The following is a 15,473-nucleotide window of genomic DNA, read 5'->3' as shown; positions in this document are numbered from 1 at the left end:
GAAATATAAACAAACCTTTTTTTAATAAAAACTTGGATTTAATTAGAAATTACCTGCAATAAACTTGGTTATTGTGGAAATCAGCAATGAGCTGAGTTTTGGAATTTTTTTCATGGTTATAGTATATATATTCTATAAGTATTCATATGTTTCTTTAATATTGTTCAAAAATCACTGAATGCAGCTTTAAGTTTGTTTCACTTTGCCTTCAGCAGGTCAACATCCTTCATTTATTCACAGTCAGTAATTTTACAATTACAAATTACAAATTTTTCTACCACAAAATTGACCATAACACAAAATATACATCTTACAGTTTACAGAAACATAAAATAAAATCAAAAACTCTGAGCTTGGGGAGTTACAATTAACACAAATATTTAAACAAAAAAACAAGGCTGCAACTGACAATTATCTTCATTATTGATCAATTTGTCAATTATTTTCTTGATTAATCAATTAGTTGTTTGGTCTTTTAAATGTCAGAAAATGGTGAAAAATGTTGATCAGTGTTTCCCAAAGCCCAAGACTGAAGAAACCAGAATTTTGTCATTTTTTCTTAAAAATGACAGAACGATTAATCAATTATCAAAATAGTTGGCGATTAATTTTCTTTCAACTAATCGATTAATTGACTAATCGCCGCAGCTCTAAATATGTTCTAGCTATTAGAGAGTGGCAAACAGTTCTTCCAATTAGATTTCATGGACTTTATTTGAAGTAAGCTTGAAGTTTTGGCACTTTTGCTTAAAAAAATGACTAAATAATATTAATTTTGAATGAGGAAGAAGGAGTAGATGCCATTTTAAGGATTTTAAAGTGGCAATTATACTTTTTTGTGGACAAACCATATCAGACACACATTATTGTTCCAACCAGAGTATTTTTATATGTCTTAATGAATGTCTGGAGGGGATTTATATGAATATTTAAAGTAATGCATCGTGTCAACATCAGTTGTAGTAACATTTCTGTCGCTGGGTGTCAGTAAACATTTCTACAAGAGTCCAATCTGTCAGAAAACAGCAGAAGAAGAAGTACAGGAGGACTAGTGGGCCAATCACAAAGTAGGGCACCATATTGAATCGTTGTTTTGGTGTGTGCACTTGGCTGCACCTTTTCCTGAGTTTACTTTGTACCTGTCTTTACTAAAGAAGCCACTAAAACTAGAAACCAGAAGCAACAGGGTCTATACTCACACACGGCAACGATGAAGCTAGCGGACATCAAAAAGTTAAAAGTGGCCGAGCTGCGGTCCAGACTTAAAGAGCTTGATTTGGACACTAAAGGACTGAAGGCTGAGCTGGTAGTCAGGCTGTGGTCCGCTGTAGAGGCTGGACAAGGTGGAGAAGACGGTGGAGAAGAGTTGGAACTACAAAAAGACGACTCAATGACTCCTCCAACACCTGCGGAGACGGTGGAGGTCGTTGCCTCCGCCGCCGCTCCGTTCTCATCACCGGTGGCAACAGTTGGTATCACTGCGCCGTGTGACGGTGAATCTGCCAGAGAGTTCAGAGAGTCTGCAACACAGACTGAGGCCAAAACCAGTCTGCAACCAGGCCCTGCAACACAGACTGAGCCTAAAACCAGTCTGCAACCAGGCTCTGCAATTCAGACTAAGCCCAAAACCAGTCTGCAACCAGGCTCTGCAACACAGACTGAGGCAACACAGACTGAGGCCAAAACCAGTCTGCAACCAGGTCCTGCAACACAGACTGAGCCTAAAACCAGTCTGCAGCCAGGCCCTGCAACACAGACTGAGCCCAAAACCAGTCTGCAACCAGGCTCTGCAACACAGACTGAGGCTAAAAATAGTGTGCAGACCGTACAGCCAGACTCTGAGTGTGACTCAGAGAGGGTGACTGTGTGCCAAGCCGAGGGAGGAGAGCAGGGGAGGCAGCAGGGAGGTGCAGAGGATCCTGGAGAGGACAGAGGGAGAGCTTTCTACGAGTTCAAGGAGGAGATACGATATAAAAGGTAATACAAGTTAATCATTGCATCCCCAGATGAGATGGAGCTGCCAGGGTTTTGTGCAAAAAATACATAAATCAGGATTATACTAAGTGGTATTTTAGGAAGAAGTATTCAGATCCTTTAGTACCAATATAGCAAAAATGTAAAATACTTCATTACAAGTAAAAGTCCTGCAGGAAAAAGTACATGAGTATAAGCAACTAAATGTAGTTAAAGTATTGCAGTAAAATTAGAGGTTTGGTCCCTCTGACTGATATATTATTATATATGACATCATTAGATTATTAATACTGAAGCATCAGTGTTAGAGCAGCATGTTACTGTTGTAGCTGCTGGAGATGGAGCTAGTTTCAACTACTTTATATACAGTAAGCTAGTTTAGTCCAGTGGTTCCCAACTGTCGTGGAAATTTAAGATGAATTCACAGAGAACAAGTTGTCTTTCAGAGTTTTATCGCAATATCCAGAATACATGCTCCCAGTTTGCTAGGCTGAAGAGATACTGTTTGAGGTTGAGTGTCAGTATTTGTACATACAGCCGCACACTTCACAATCATCCCATATTCTTCAACCCTAATAGATTTCTTGTAATTAATTTACAATCTCTCTGGGGAGAGACTCTCTAAGAGTTGAAGGCTGAATCCTTATCTGCCTTTTCTCCTTGAGATCTTTCTCTCTCTGCCTCTGTCTAATCAGCAGTAAGGTTACAGTGACCGAGCCCCACAGCTCAACTTTGATGGTACCTGTCGGGAACATTTTCACACGAGATGCAGAGATGACTATAAGGCTGTGTAACATAATTTTAAGACAACATAAATGTGCTTTCAATGTAAGTGATGGTGGCCAAAACCCAGTGTGTCCACACAGTTATTTTGTGCAAAAATGCATTTAAAAGTTTATCTGAAGCTTATATGAGGCGTCAGCAGTCTGAGTTAGTCATATCAAGCGGATATCTGCCACATTTACAGTCTTTAGCATCAAATTCCCTCTTTGTGTGAACTCAGTGTTTCCCTGTTGAGCTGCAGTTTCTCCGTCATAAACGATGGGAAACAACATTTTAATACAATTTGGATTTAAAAACAGTGAACCCATCATGAATCGGACCTTAAACATCACCCTTAAAAAGAACTTTTAAAATATTGTTTTCATGAGAGAGGTGTCATTAAGCAGCATATTTGTTTGTTTTGTTTTTCTCAACCAGAGCCAAATCACCACAACCACCAGTGGAGAGAGAGGAGGCAGAGGAGGAAGACAAAGATAAAGTCAGACTGGATCCATGTAAGTCTTTGGATAACATTCATCACCTCTCTGGTAATAGAACATGAAACAAACAAACAAACTTTTTAAAAAAATAGTCCCTGAAGATGCAGTTTGTTTTGATAAAAGTTTTAAGTCAGTAGTACAGACGCTTTATGAATCTTCTTGTTTCACACAGATGGCGGTCACCTCCACTTTGAGGTGGGTCCAGATGGAGCTTGTGGACAGCCGCGGTTCTGGGACAGATTCCCCTCGCTGTGGTCGGGCTGCAGGCTCTCCCATGGGGTGATACAGGGCAAGGTGGGCTTCGAGGTGAGGCTGGAGAGGAAGCTGTTGACTACACAAGACGGAGACGGCACTGAGCACTACGGCCTGAGAGTCGGCTGGTCAGTGGCCAACACCTCTCTGCTGCTGGGTAAGGATGTCGGGTCATTACTGGGTTTATTTTATGGTTTTTACAGGAGAGAGAGAAGTTATTTTAACAGAGACATATTTTCTTGTCTGTTTTTGCTCTTGTTGAAAGTATTTAAATGGTCACTTGCTGTTTTCTCCATCTGTTTACCTTCAGGTGAAGAGGAAGTTTCTTTTGCGTATGACAGGCGCGGTAAAAAAGTGTCAGCTGGAAAGGAGGAGAAGTTTGGAGAACCTTTTTCAGAGGGGGATATCATTGGCTGTTACGCTGTGAGTAACAATTTTCTCTCCACTTTTTCCTTCCTTCATATTGTTTGAAACTCTCACATCCAGTTTAGATGGAAATGGTCTCTAATCTCAGCCGTGTACACCCACAGTCTTTCTCCACAGACCACACCGTTCAGCTCTCTTTCCACAAGAACGGTCGTTTCATGGGTGCGGCCTTTTCCCTGGATGCCTCGGTGCTGCAGGGCTGTGCTCTGTTCCCTCACGTCCTCTGTAAGAGCTGTTCAGTTCGATTCCTCCTGGACCCCACGGCCCCTCCCTGGTACTCCAGCCCTCCAGGGTTTACACCGGTGGCGGCGCTCCCTGCTGGGCAGAGGATGAGAGCCACATCCGCCCCTACATCCAGAGCACAGTGTGAGGTGAGAGACTGTAGCCGGGTTTCCATCCAAACAATTTTAATGTGTGTAACAGAAATGTGGCACAATTTGACCAAATTTGACAGTATCACAAGGTATGTATATGATTCCATTTGGTGGAAGTTTGTTTATAAATTTTTTAAAAAAACAAAATAATTCAGCACAATGGTCTAACAGATAAGTCAGTCTCATCAAACAGCCGTCTATTGGTAGCCTTTGTTGCTATGGATGTTGCTAAGGTTGTTCCATGTGTTGTTTGTGTTGTCCACTCTCATATTTCAGATCAGATTTCGGTTTGAACAAGTACTAATGTTTTTGAGAAGTTTCGAGTAAAGAACAAGAGAAAGAAGTGAAAGCCGATTACTATTGTTTGTTGACGTAGCCTTCAGAGCCTCCAGAAGTCTATTGAGGGGCAGCTGCTGGCCAATCAGAAAAGAGACAGGAGTTAAAACAACCTGTTTCAGACAGAGGCTGAACTGAGGGGCTGCATAAAGCCAGTATGAGATAAATAAGGAGTTTTTTGAACTGTAAATCATGCAAAGATATTCCAGTAGAGACCCAGAATATAAATATAGACCTGGAAATGTGCATAATACATCCTTTTTAAAAAGAGCAGTCCTTGTTTATTTTCAGACAGGATCTAAAAGTAAAAGCACTCGTCACAAGTTGAAAAAAAAGAACAATAACAGTTTACATAATCAGTTCTTGAAAACCTCTTTACAGTGTTTGTGGATATAATGTTTGATTTATATTTCCATGTGCAGTAAGTTTACATAGTTGTTACATTTCATCTTCCTCTCCCCTCTTCCTCCACAGGTGGTGTTGATGGTGGGTCTTCCTGGTTCTGGGAAGAGCCACTGGGCTGCGACTCTCATGCAGCAGCATCCAGAGAAACACTACAGGCTGCTGGGAACAGAGGAGCTGCTCACATGTATGATTGTCAGTCAAACCTCCAGTCTTCACTCTCACGTCTCATACTTGCATTCAGAGATGGTCGGATGACATTTTAGAGTTCTGACTAACTGAGTTGTGTGTGTGTGTGTGTGTGTGTGTGTGTGTGTGTGTGTGTGTGTTTAGAGCGGTGGAGAGAGGGACAGCAGGCTGCGGCAGGCCTCTCAGTGCCTGACTGATTTAATCAAGATGGCTGCTAAAACTCCAGGCAACTATATCCTTGACCAGGTAACCTTTCACTTCAAACACTCAACTTCAATCAATTCATCTCTGAAAACCCTGTTAAGTATCATTAGTGTCTTATGAAACTGCCCAGTAAATATTTACCTACTTTTAAACGCTTTTTTTAGTTTAGTTTTGTGTTGTTTGAACACATCTAAAGGCAAACAGGCACATTCAAAGGCGAGGCAAGAAGTTTTTCATCATGGAGAGACGTGATGCATCATAGAAACAGGGATACGGGTTACAGGTGGACACTTTTAGACAATTACTTCGTGAAGGCGTTCATGGTGTCGCACTTGTGTTGTGTCACTTGCTGTATTTGCACATATAAAAATGACAGAAGTATGTAGCTGTGTGAAGAATGAGAGCTCTCACCTCTGCATATCTGGCCATTCACAGTGTGACACGGGCATGAATATGAGACTGACGGTTTTGGAAATTCACAAAACTTTTCAGACAGACACCCCCCCCAGTCTAGACGACGTGGGGGAGGGGTTTGGACACAGTTAAACCATCCGACAAAAACTAGTTGAAGCACACTGGACCTCTTCAGTGTCCTTGAATTAAAATCCTGCACCTCTGTCTTGTTCATGTTTGGTTAATGAATTAATGATAATATGAATCATCGGTACATTATTTTTCTAATCATTTACTTCAAAACTGTTGAAGACATATTACTAACTGTAATATGAGACAAAATGTTTACTACAGTCGCATATTTATAAAAGTCATATCAAAACTCATCAGGTCACAAGTATTAAAGAATAAATTTATCACTGAAGCACTGAAACTTGTTTGGAAATGACAGCACTTGTTCAGTTCTGGAAAGTACATCACATTGTTCTCTACTTCATCACTTCTCTCATCCTTTTCTTTTCAGTGCAACATCCTCTTCTCTGCACAGCGTCACAAGCTGCAGCTGTTCAGGGGCTTCAGGCGCCGGGTGGTGGTGGTCTTCCCCTCAGCAGAGGAGTGGAGAAGACGACTGTCTCAGCACCAGACAGGAGACGGGGAGCAGATCCCTGAGACCGCACTGCTCAAACTGCAAGGTCTGACTCCTGCACTGTTTATAGGATTAAGTACCGTCTAACCAAACGTGGGAGTCGACACTCTCCAGACACTCTCCAGCTGTGGTGAACAGTCATCTCTCTTAGCGAAGGAAACTTTTAGATTTTTTGGTATTTCCATTAAATTATTATTCAGTCTCTTATCTTTGGGAGTCCTTTAACTGACTCCCTGATAAGAGAGAAATCAGGAGGAGAAAGCAGAAACGAACATTTAACTTTATCAGGTACTTGTGTTATTTTTATGTGATGTAATTCTGTGCAGTTCAGTGGTTTGGCAGATTTCATTATTCTTTTATTATTCAATTTGAATCACAAAAAAACTGGAGCCTCTGGTAATGTTGCAATAAACAGTTTCCATTGTTGATTGATTTGATTAGTTGTTTGGTCTATAAGATGTCAGAGAATGGTGAAAAAGGCGATCACTGTTTCCCCGCATGCAACCAAAGCCCTCTCAAACATGACTGGTCAATTCTACTTGGGCTACAAATGGAGAACTCTTCTGGCACCAAAATCTTGTGCCGTTGCCTACAGATCCGGCATTCATATGCAAATATCTTCAGATATCTGTTAATCGAGATTACGACTAAAGACATTGTTGAATTTGGGAAAAAATGAAGAGCTTTGCTACATGTATGTATTTTCTGTGATTCCTCTTTAATTTTGACTTCCTCTCTCTCTCTCCAGTGAGCTGCAGTCTTCCAGAGAAGGGGGACCTTCTGGAGGAGCTGCAGTACGTTGAGCTTCCTCAGGAACAGGCGCAGACACTCCTGCAGAAGTATAAAGACGAAGCACGCAGACTGCTGCCTCCCATCACCAAACAAGAGAAGAAGAAACACAGACTCCACAAGAAGAGACCCTACCCGCACGGCCCTCCCCCCGCTCATCGGATCCGATGGCTAAATGGTCAGCATGAGAAATAATAGACATTTATTTTGGGAGACTTGATGTTTAATGTTTGATGATGTGATTTTATTATTTTCTTTGAAGGATGGGGTGACGCGGGGTTCAACGTGCAGTCGTGGAGCCAACAGCCAAGTTATGTGAGTAATATGCAACACACGAAACCTGAACATGAATCTGGTTTTAACTTAATTTAACAGAGCAAACAAAACCACTTCCTCATCCTGTGTTGTTCTACGTTGCAGTGGAACGTGGCGTATCAGGACCAGAGCTACTACTACGACAACAGAGACTTTGGTTACGGTGCTTATGAGGGTTACTGGTGAGGAAACACGGAGCGAGATGAAACAGAAGCCACCAAACTGCCTGCGTTTACATGGACATCAGTTCTACAGACATTTAGTTTGTAGAACGAGAGCCCACTCAAATAATATCATACAGAAAACTACAGTAAATGTTGCACTTCCTGCTTTGACCAATCAAAGATAATCGGTGTTGTATTTAAAGATTTAATAACAAAAACAAGGTCACTTTTTAGAATTTTTATTCAAAATATTTGTAAAAATCTACTTTTTCTGTACAGTGTATAAATGATGAAAAATACATTTTGCACATTTTGCTCAAAGTCAAACTAATAAATCCCTGAACTTGAATGAAAACTGTTTCTCTTTGTTATATTTGATCATCTGGATCCATTTTCTGCAGCAGGTTGTTTGCTCAGGTTTTGTCCTCCGTCAGGCTTCACTGACTGATACAGCTGCACGGCTCCTTTGGCTGAAGGACAAAGCTCCGACCACAGAGCGCTGCGTCTGTCCAGCTGCAGCATCTCCTTCAAATATCACAGACAACAAAATGCAGTTTTCTAAATATTTCACAGAATATTAAGCTTAGAGAGGTTTCAAATGTCTCTAAGGTGTGATTAGATATTTATCTTTAGTGTTTTTAATAATACAACTGGCCGAACAGAAAGTTTGTTCTGGTATTAGAGATTTCTTACCGTTCTGCTGAGGAAGACGATATCTGTTGACTCGTTGGCCTCAGCTCCTCCTTTCCAGTACAACTTTCTAACTTCATCAGATGTCAGTGAGCAACTGAGGACACACGTATATATCAGACACTGCGTTACATCTTTATGAAGCCAACTTACAAACTTACTTCAGAGTTCATCCTGCACTTATTATCTCAGATCACACAACATATCTGCTGTCTGTCCCTGATGTACAGACAGAGATCGGAAAGAAAACCATCATGTCTGAACAATAAATTTAAATTGAATGAATAAGATATCGATGGCAGAATTGGAGGTAAATTCTATTGTAAATTACTCTGTTATAATTGTACTTTTAGCCTTATTTTAGTATTTATTCCTGTTATTACGATCTGTTGCCTGTTTTCTCCCTTGCAAACCTCAATTGGACATATCTGGTTAAATTAAGGTTAAATTAATAAATTTAAAAGAATATAATGTCCAGTCAAACACTGTCAATGGACGGTGACAACCTGGTTTCTCTCTCACAGTGCTGATTTGTTTTGTTTTTTTACCTTTCTTGAATTTAAGACGTCTTCTTCAAGAGATTACGACAATGTCAGGTATAAATTTCTCAGATAAGCACGTCATGCAATTTAAAAATAGATATATTTGCTTTGTTGGCATTCTTCACTCAAACCAGACTGTTTATTACAGGAAGTCCTGGAGCTTAGGTGACTATTGGTTTTGTTTAGAGATGCCTCATTGCAAGGAAACTGTTTCCAAGGTTCATGACCATTTTCATATGATAACATTTTGTCCCAGAGATCTTTTACAGGATTGGGAATATAAATATATTTGAATAATACCAGTGCGAACAAATCCTATGATTATAAGATCAGTTCATGTACGTTATCCCACTTCATTTAATGATAAATGATGTAATTCATCTTTTCATTCCTCATTTTCCTGCTTTAAGAGGAAACATTTCTTCACTATGTTTATTGGATTCAAATGAGAAGGGAGGATTAAAGTACCTGACGTAGAACTCGGCGCTCGGTCTGCCAGCGCTGGTGTGATTCAGAGCGACGCCCATCAGGACGGGCTCTCCGAGGAACCTCAGAGGAACGTTCACCTGGAGACGAACAGGAAGTAGTGAGAGATTCAGGGTCAAAACCTTTCCGTTTCCAAAGGACTTTCCTGTTTTTAACTCTTCAAAATATTTGCTTAAGTATTGGTCATGCTGACTCAGCTCTTTCAGATATTGGACAAAGCAAGAGTGAAGATTGTTTAATGTTTCCTTAGAATTTAAAATACAAAGAGTACTGATGGATTTATTAATAGTTCCATGACGGAGACAACACCACTGAGATAACACCAGTGAATCAGTGGTGTGTAGTTGGGAACAGTGTTCATCAGTTCAGTTGGATGTAAATACACAGATGATCATTACAGCCAATCTGTAGGATTTGGAAGTCTTGACTTTATTATTCTAACAAACAGAGTTTGAAAGATGATATAATCACGTAAAAACTCTACACATATTTGCTTTAAGTGAGCAAGTGGAGTTCATCTTCTATGAGAACTGACTCCAGTCAGTACAGGTATTCTCAGCTGTTTTATTGATCTTTTATTGAGACTTTTGAGTTTTTCTTTTATCTGCAGGTTTCATGGTTTTTCACTGAGGGACTAAAACAACTTGAGCAGTTGTGATGATTGGATAATCATTTAATTTATTTTATTAAAGGAAAAATATTTAATGATTCCAGCGTTTGGGTTATAACTTTGGGATGTTAATTAGACAAGACATTTTGGACTCTAGGTCAACATATTAACTGATAACAAAAACTATCATTAGTTAGCCATAGTTCATATGGGAGTAAAAAAATGGACTTCGGTTCATTTAGTTACCAATAAATCATTAAGAGATTAATGAACATATGAAGCTCTGCAATTATTTTACGCCTTTTGTTTTTATTCTATTAAATCATCTTGCAAAACTCTTCACAGAACCTCACAGACACAAAAAGAGTCACAACAATGAAGTGACAACTGCTGCTGAACTAAACATCACGAGAGGTTATGAATTAACAAATTAAAGGTGGACTTTTGAGAAACCCACCTCGTCTCTGATCTCGGCGCAGACAGAAGAGAAAAGCTCAGCAACGACAGCCTCCGGCCTCTTCTGCAGCGCCGCCACGCTGACCTGCTCCTCACACACTGCCTGACCCAGACGCTCACACACCGCCTGAGGGGAGCAGCAACGGTGTGAGTAACACATCAGGCATATTTTAGTGACACGTACCTCCAATTCCTCCTCACCTTTGGCTCCGGGTGACCTCCGGGGATGTCCAGCAGCCCTCCTGCCTCCGCCACCTTCTGACTCCTCCTGATCAACACCACCTGTCCGTCATCTGTACACAGGACGGCGCCCACACCCAGAGGCTGAGCCAGCAGCGCCAGAGGATCATTGAACTCCTCTTCGCCACGCCGACGGAGCTCTGCCACTCGGCAGGACCAGTTGGTTCCAAGGTAGTCTTTGTAGCAGGTCAGACCTAGTCTCAGAGCGAGGAGCGCCTCGGCCTCCTGAGCTCTGCAGTCACACGTGGAGGAAGCTCGTCTCAGTGTACTGGTTTTCTGCTGGGTGACACCATCTCCGTTTTCTGTCTGATTCACAGACCCGTTTCTCTGGTCAAAACTGTTCCGAGCCATTTCTCCCTGTCTGTTGACTAATTCGCCCTCCCGGTCGCCTGCACAGTCCGAGACGGGAACATGGGATGAATGAGTGCAGGGTGAGCGTTTGGGAGAAACTGAGGATGACGAGGGACACATAGGAGAGGCCAAGCTGAAAGAGTGCAGCCTGAATTTGGCGCCGTTGAAAAGCCACGGCTCCTTGGACACCCGCTCTGACCACATCTCCTCTATGTGACGTTCAAGAGCAGCATCTGTCTGCCGGTTATATCTGACAGAAGAAAGAGGAAGTAATTCAAACATTTGAGGTGACAAATACATTTTCATTTCTGTCAAACTACTATATTGAACTAAATGAATACAGAGTAGAATTCATGTGTCATATCTACAAAAATGTTTTAGTGATTCTCTTTTTGACTTTTTCCTCCAATATCTACGTCACACATGTTAGAACTGTTGTGTTATAAATCGTCCTACCTTTCAGAGAGCTCCACCTGCACTTGAGCCTGCAGCAGCCCCCGCCAGGCTGCACAGTCCAGCAGCACAGACACTTCAGGGTCCATCATCTCTCACTGTGAATTGACTGGAGTTGTTGCCGTGATGCAGCTCTGTGAAGTTACTTCTGGTCGTCTCCTTTTGGAAATTATCAATAGAAATCGTTTTGAACAGTTAATGCGGTAAAAATACTGAATCTGTGAGCATTTAAATGCAGCAAATTACTGTGTAGTACAAGTCAGAAACTATTTCTGACCTGTTCTTCCGCTCCAGTCACACAAAGAGACACGTCAACACCACACAGACACTCCAGGCAGCGCGAAATTGTTTGCTGAATCATTTATGACAAACCACCACATCCACATGAGCTCAACGTTTAGATAACAACCCTTGTAGGCACAGTTTCTGTATTAGTGCTGTCAACTGACAGGAAATTAATTGCCAACTAATAAAGTAATTTCTTAAGAAAAAAGGACAGAGTTTCTTAAAATTTTCTGGTTTCTTTAGTCGTCTATGACAGTAAATGAAGATCTTTGGATTGTGGACAAAACAAGACATTTTAAGTTGCATCTTGGGCTTTGTGGAACAGTTAATCGACAGATTAATCTATGATGAAAGTAACATTTGCGTCCCTAATCTTTATGCTGTTGAATTTCATAAATCATTTTCTGGTACTTGAATAAAATCTTTTTGATTGATTTGTCAGGTATTTAATTTGCTGGAGTATCCAGAAACAGACATTCTTGTCTGGTTATTTCAATCATAACAATTTATCAACTAAAGATTATCTTTTTCAAATTTCTGATTTTATTTCTAGGAAATATATATTGTATGTGATGATAATGAATATATATACTGTGATAGAGGATTTTTATCCAAGTCGCTGACCTCAACCAGGTAATATGTTGAGGAGAAAACTTGTTGTGCTCCGCAGAGGCTGCAAGAAAGTTTTGCATCTGGCCACACCCACTCAGTGATGTCACAGCAGGTGTTTTGCATATTGAAATCTCATGAAAAACACCTGTAGTGACGTCACGGTGTGGGTGTGGCCAGAAGTTTAACTTGTTCAAATGATCCAATATTTCACCAAAAATCAAAGATTAGAGAAAAAGTCCAAAAACTGAAACCAGATTTGTGTATCAGAACTTTGTTTTTTCTTCTTTCCTCTCCCTCATCTCACAACCCCTCGGATTTATCTGGTGACCCTTTGGAGGGGCCCGACCCCTAGGTTGGGAACCACTGGACTAAACAAGTTAACTTTATATAAAGTAGTTGAAACTAGTGTAAGAGTGAAGTTGTGTCTTATGGGCAAAAGTTGTGTAAAAGGTTAAACATCAGTTTACTGTGCATATGTTTAGTAATGCAGTGTTTGGGTGATATTGTTGTGTTCAGACAGTGGGTAGTTTTGAGGGAGAAGGAGAGAAAAGGGTGAGAAGTGTGATGACTTGACTGAGCGGTACTTGAACGTGACTGAAGTTATCAGGAGAACCCAAAACGTATTGGACTGATTTATTCCCTCACTCACACCCACGTCGCTTACACTAGCTCCACCTTCAGCAGCTACAACAGTAACATGCTGCTTACACACTGATGCTTCAGTATTAATAATCTAATGATGTCATATATAATAATATATCAGTCAGAGGGACCAAACCACTACTTTTACTGTAATACTTTAACTACACCAAGCTGATAATGCTTATTTAAGTAGGATTTCCCTGCAGGACTTTTACTCGCAATGGAGAAGAGACACATAACTTTTCAAGACGACCGTTTTTAGCCTGTAAATGAATCCGACGGATCAGACAGATTTATGAGTTTATTGGGATCTCTTTAAGGTTTAAGATAACTTCAGTGACGAACAACTTTCAGTTTATCTGATCTCGTCAGCATAAACAAACAGAGGTATTAGAGTGCATATCTCAGATTGTCATGTAAAAATATAAAACCACCTGTTGTGTTTTGTGCTGCTTTAGCCTGAATAACTATCAAGACCTGTCTGTTACTGACTTAAAAGTTGCAGAAGCTCTTACCTCCTTCGGTGGAAGTTAACAGACCCGACTGTAGTTTCTTCCTCTTTTTTCTGACTGCGGTGAAGTAAGTCGTCATTTGTGACAAGTTGGCAAGACAAACGCCACTTGAATTTTGATGCGCGTCTGTTCACGCTGATACGGTACCGGTGCTTGGAGGGGCCAAAAAGCACGAAAGACTCGCAATTTCTCACGTTTTATTTCACATAATGATTCATAGAAGTCTTGTTGAGTGTGACGTCACCGAATAAGTCCTACGTGGATAAAACATTTTCCATAATAAAAAATTAAAGGGAAAGTCAGCTCATATTACATTATACCATTCATAATTTCCTCATATTTGAAGGGTCTTTTTTTTCTTTAAGACGTTTGCTGAAATTTTCAATGTTCAGTGTGGCCCTTGAGTTATTTTACTGTACAGTTTTTGAGAAAATTAAAGGGAAGTCAGTTCAACTGTCATTATAATAATATAACATATATATATAACATATATAATAAATAACATCCATAATTGTCTCATAATGACCCTGACTATGACCGTGTTAAATTAGGGGTTATTTAACAGTACAGTGTTTGAGAAAATTAAAGGAAAATTTTCAGCAAACTGCTTAAGGATTTTTTTTATGACATTTCAAATATGAGGAGATTATGAATGGTATAATGTAATTTCAGCTGACTTTCCCTTTAACTTTCTATTATGGAAACGGTTTTATCAACTTAGAGCTATTTGGTGACGTCACATTTAACAAGACTTCATTGAATCATGATGTGTAATAAAACGAAAATTGCGAGTCTTTCGTCCTTTTTGGCCGCTCCAGGCACCGGTAACGTAACAGTGTCAATAGACGCGCATGAAAATCCAAGTGGCGTCTGGTTTACCTTGTTTTCGCAAATGACGACTCACCTGAACACATTTATATCTACGGGTGGCAAAATGTGTTAATTACCGCCACCCAGCGAGCAAGAATATGATTCATCATCAGAAATAGTTTTACCGACAGTTGTGTAAAATGTAAATAATCATACACAATTTTAAAGACTTAACATGTGTCATGTAGAGTTCAGAAAATGTTGGTATTTTTTTATATCACATAAAACCTGTGTTTCACCTCTGTAGGCGAACTCGGCAGTCACAGGGTTAAAATCCTGGCAAACAAACACGTGCAGGGGCGTGTTTGTGTTTGTCAAGTCACCAAAGATCAACGACGACTTCTGGTCATGATAAAAATAAAACCCTAGAGACAATTTTAATATTATACTTTCTGCTCCACTACATTTATTTGACAGCTTTAGTTACTTTTCAGATGAAGATTTGACACAATGGATAATATAACAAGCTTTTAAAAGACAACACATTGTTAAAGATGAAACCAGTGGTTTCCAACCTTTTTGGCTTTTAACATCTTACCAAAAGCATTGTGTAGTCGGGTCACATTTCAGATGTCTATGAGTTGATAACAGCTCCACCAAATAGTGATTTTTACCTCTAAACTTCTCACATGCTTTCATTTCAATAAATAATGAAATGATCCAGTATTTCACCAAAAATCAAAGATTAGAGAAAAAGTCCATAAAACTGAAAACAGATTTGTGTATCAGAACTTCTTTCCTCCCCCATTAATAATCTCACGACCCCTCAGATTTATCTGGTGACCCTTTGGAGGGGCCCGACCCCTAAGTTGGGAACCACTGGACTAGACTAGCTAACTGTATATAAAGTAGTTGAAACTAGCTCCACCTCCAGCAGCTACAACAGTAACATGCTGCTTACACACTGATGCTTCAGTATTAATAATCTAATGATGTCATATATAATAATATATCAGTTAGAGGGACCAAACTACTTTTACTGTAATACTTTAACTACA

The 15,473-nt window shown here is 40.1% G+C and overlaps 2 protein-coding genes across 3 annotated transcripts; one reads left to right on the top strand and one right to left on the bottom strand.

Moving 5' to 3' along the window:
* Window positions 1–967: 967 nt before the first annotated feature.
* Window positions 968–7,762, top strand: si:ch211-107m4.1 (heterogeneous nuclear ribonucleoprotein U-like protein 2). 2 transcript variants are annotated; one of them, XM_042418644.1, is made up of 12 exons: window positions 968–1,663; window positions 1,805–1,977; window positions 3,175–3,251; window positions 3,409–3,645; window positions 3,799–3,911; window positions 4,019–4,285; window positions 5,099–5,221; window positions 5,360–5,461; window positions 6,336–6,504; window positions 7,207–7,425; window positions 7,510–7,562; window positions 7,668–7,762. In XM_042418644.1, the coding sequence occupies exons 1-12, from the start codon at window positions 1,211–1,213 to the stop codon at window positions 7,746–7,748; spliced, it is 2,067 nt and encodes a 688-aa protein (XP_042274578.1). In that variant the 5' UTR covers window positions 968–1,210; the 3' UTR covers window positions 7,749–7,762. The 2 variants fall into 2 exon arrangements, with proteins under 2 accessions (XP_042274578.1, XP_042274577.1); XM_042418643.1 differs by having other exon boundaries at window positions 968–1,977.
* Window positions 7,763–8,096: 334 nt separating this feature from the next.
* Window positions 8,097–13,752, bottom strand: nudt22 (nudix (nucleoside diphosphate linked moiety X)-type motif 22). Its single transcript, XM_042418647.1, has 7 exons — window positions 13,609–13,752; window positions 11,558–11,713; window positions 10,712–11,351; window positions 10,512–10,637; window positions 9,427–9,524; window positions 8,420–8,513; window positions 8,097–8,251 (listed from the first exon to the last, which is right to left on the bottom strand). The coding sequence occupies exons 2-7, from the start codon at window positions 11,644–11,646 to the stop codon at window positions 8,105–8,107; spliced, it is 1,194 nt and encodes a 397-aa protein (XP_042274581.1). The 5' UTR covers window positions 11,647–11,713; window positions 13,609–13,752; the 3' UTR covers window positions 8,097–8,104.
* Window positions 13,753–15,473: the final 1,721 nt, after the last annotated feature.

This window comes from Thunnus maccoyii, chromosome 8 (assembly GCF_910596095.1).
Source record: "Thunnus maccoyii chromosome 8, fThuMac1.1, whole genome shotgun sequence".
Taxonomy (NCBI): domain Eukaryota; kingdom Metazoa; phylum Chordata; class Actinopteri; order Scombriformes; family Scombridae; genus Thunnus; species Thunnus maccoyii.
Note: the sequence above shows the minus strand (reverse complement) of the source record. Positions and strands in the feature narration are given on the sequence as shown.

Excerpts from the sequence above, each read along its gene's own strand:
- si:ch211-107m4.1 (XM_042418643.1), top strand. The coding sequence starts at position 1,211 with ATGAAGCTAGCGGACATCAAAAAGTTAAAAGTGGCCGAGCTGCGGTCC. Across the intron at positions 3,252-3,408 it reads TAAAGTCAGACTGGATCCAT|ATGGCGGTCACCTCCACTTT; the intron begins GTAAGTCTTTGG and ends TGTTTCACACAG. Across the intron at positions 3,912-4,018 it reads ATATCATTGGCTGTTACGCT|TCTTTCTCCACAGACCACAC; the intron begins GTGAGTAACAAT and ends GTACACCCACAG.
- nudt22 (XM_042418647.1), bottom strand. The coding sequence starts at position 11,646 with ATGATGGACCCTGAAGTGTCTGTGCTGCTGGACTGTGCAGCCTGGCGG. Across the intron at positions 8,514-9,426 it reads AGCGCCGAGTTCTACGTCAG|TTGCTCACTGACATCTGATG; the intron begins GTACTTTAATCC and ends GTGTGTCCTCAG. Across the intron at positions 8,252-8,419 it reads TCGTCTTCCTCAGCAGAACG|GAGATGCTGCAGCTGGACAG; the intron begins GTAAGAAATCTC and ends TGATATTTGAAG.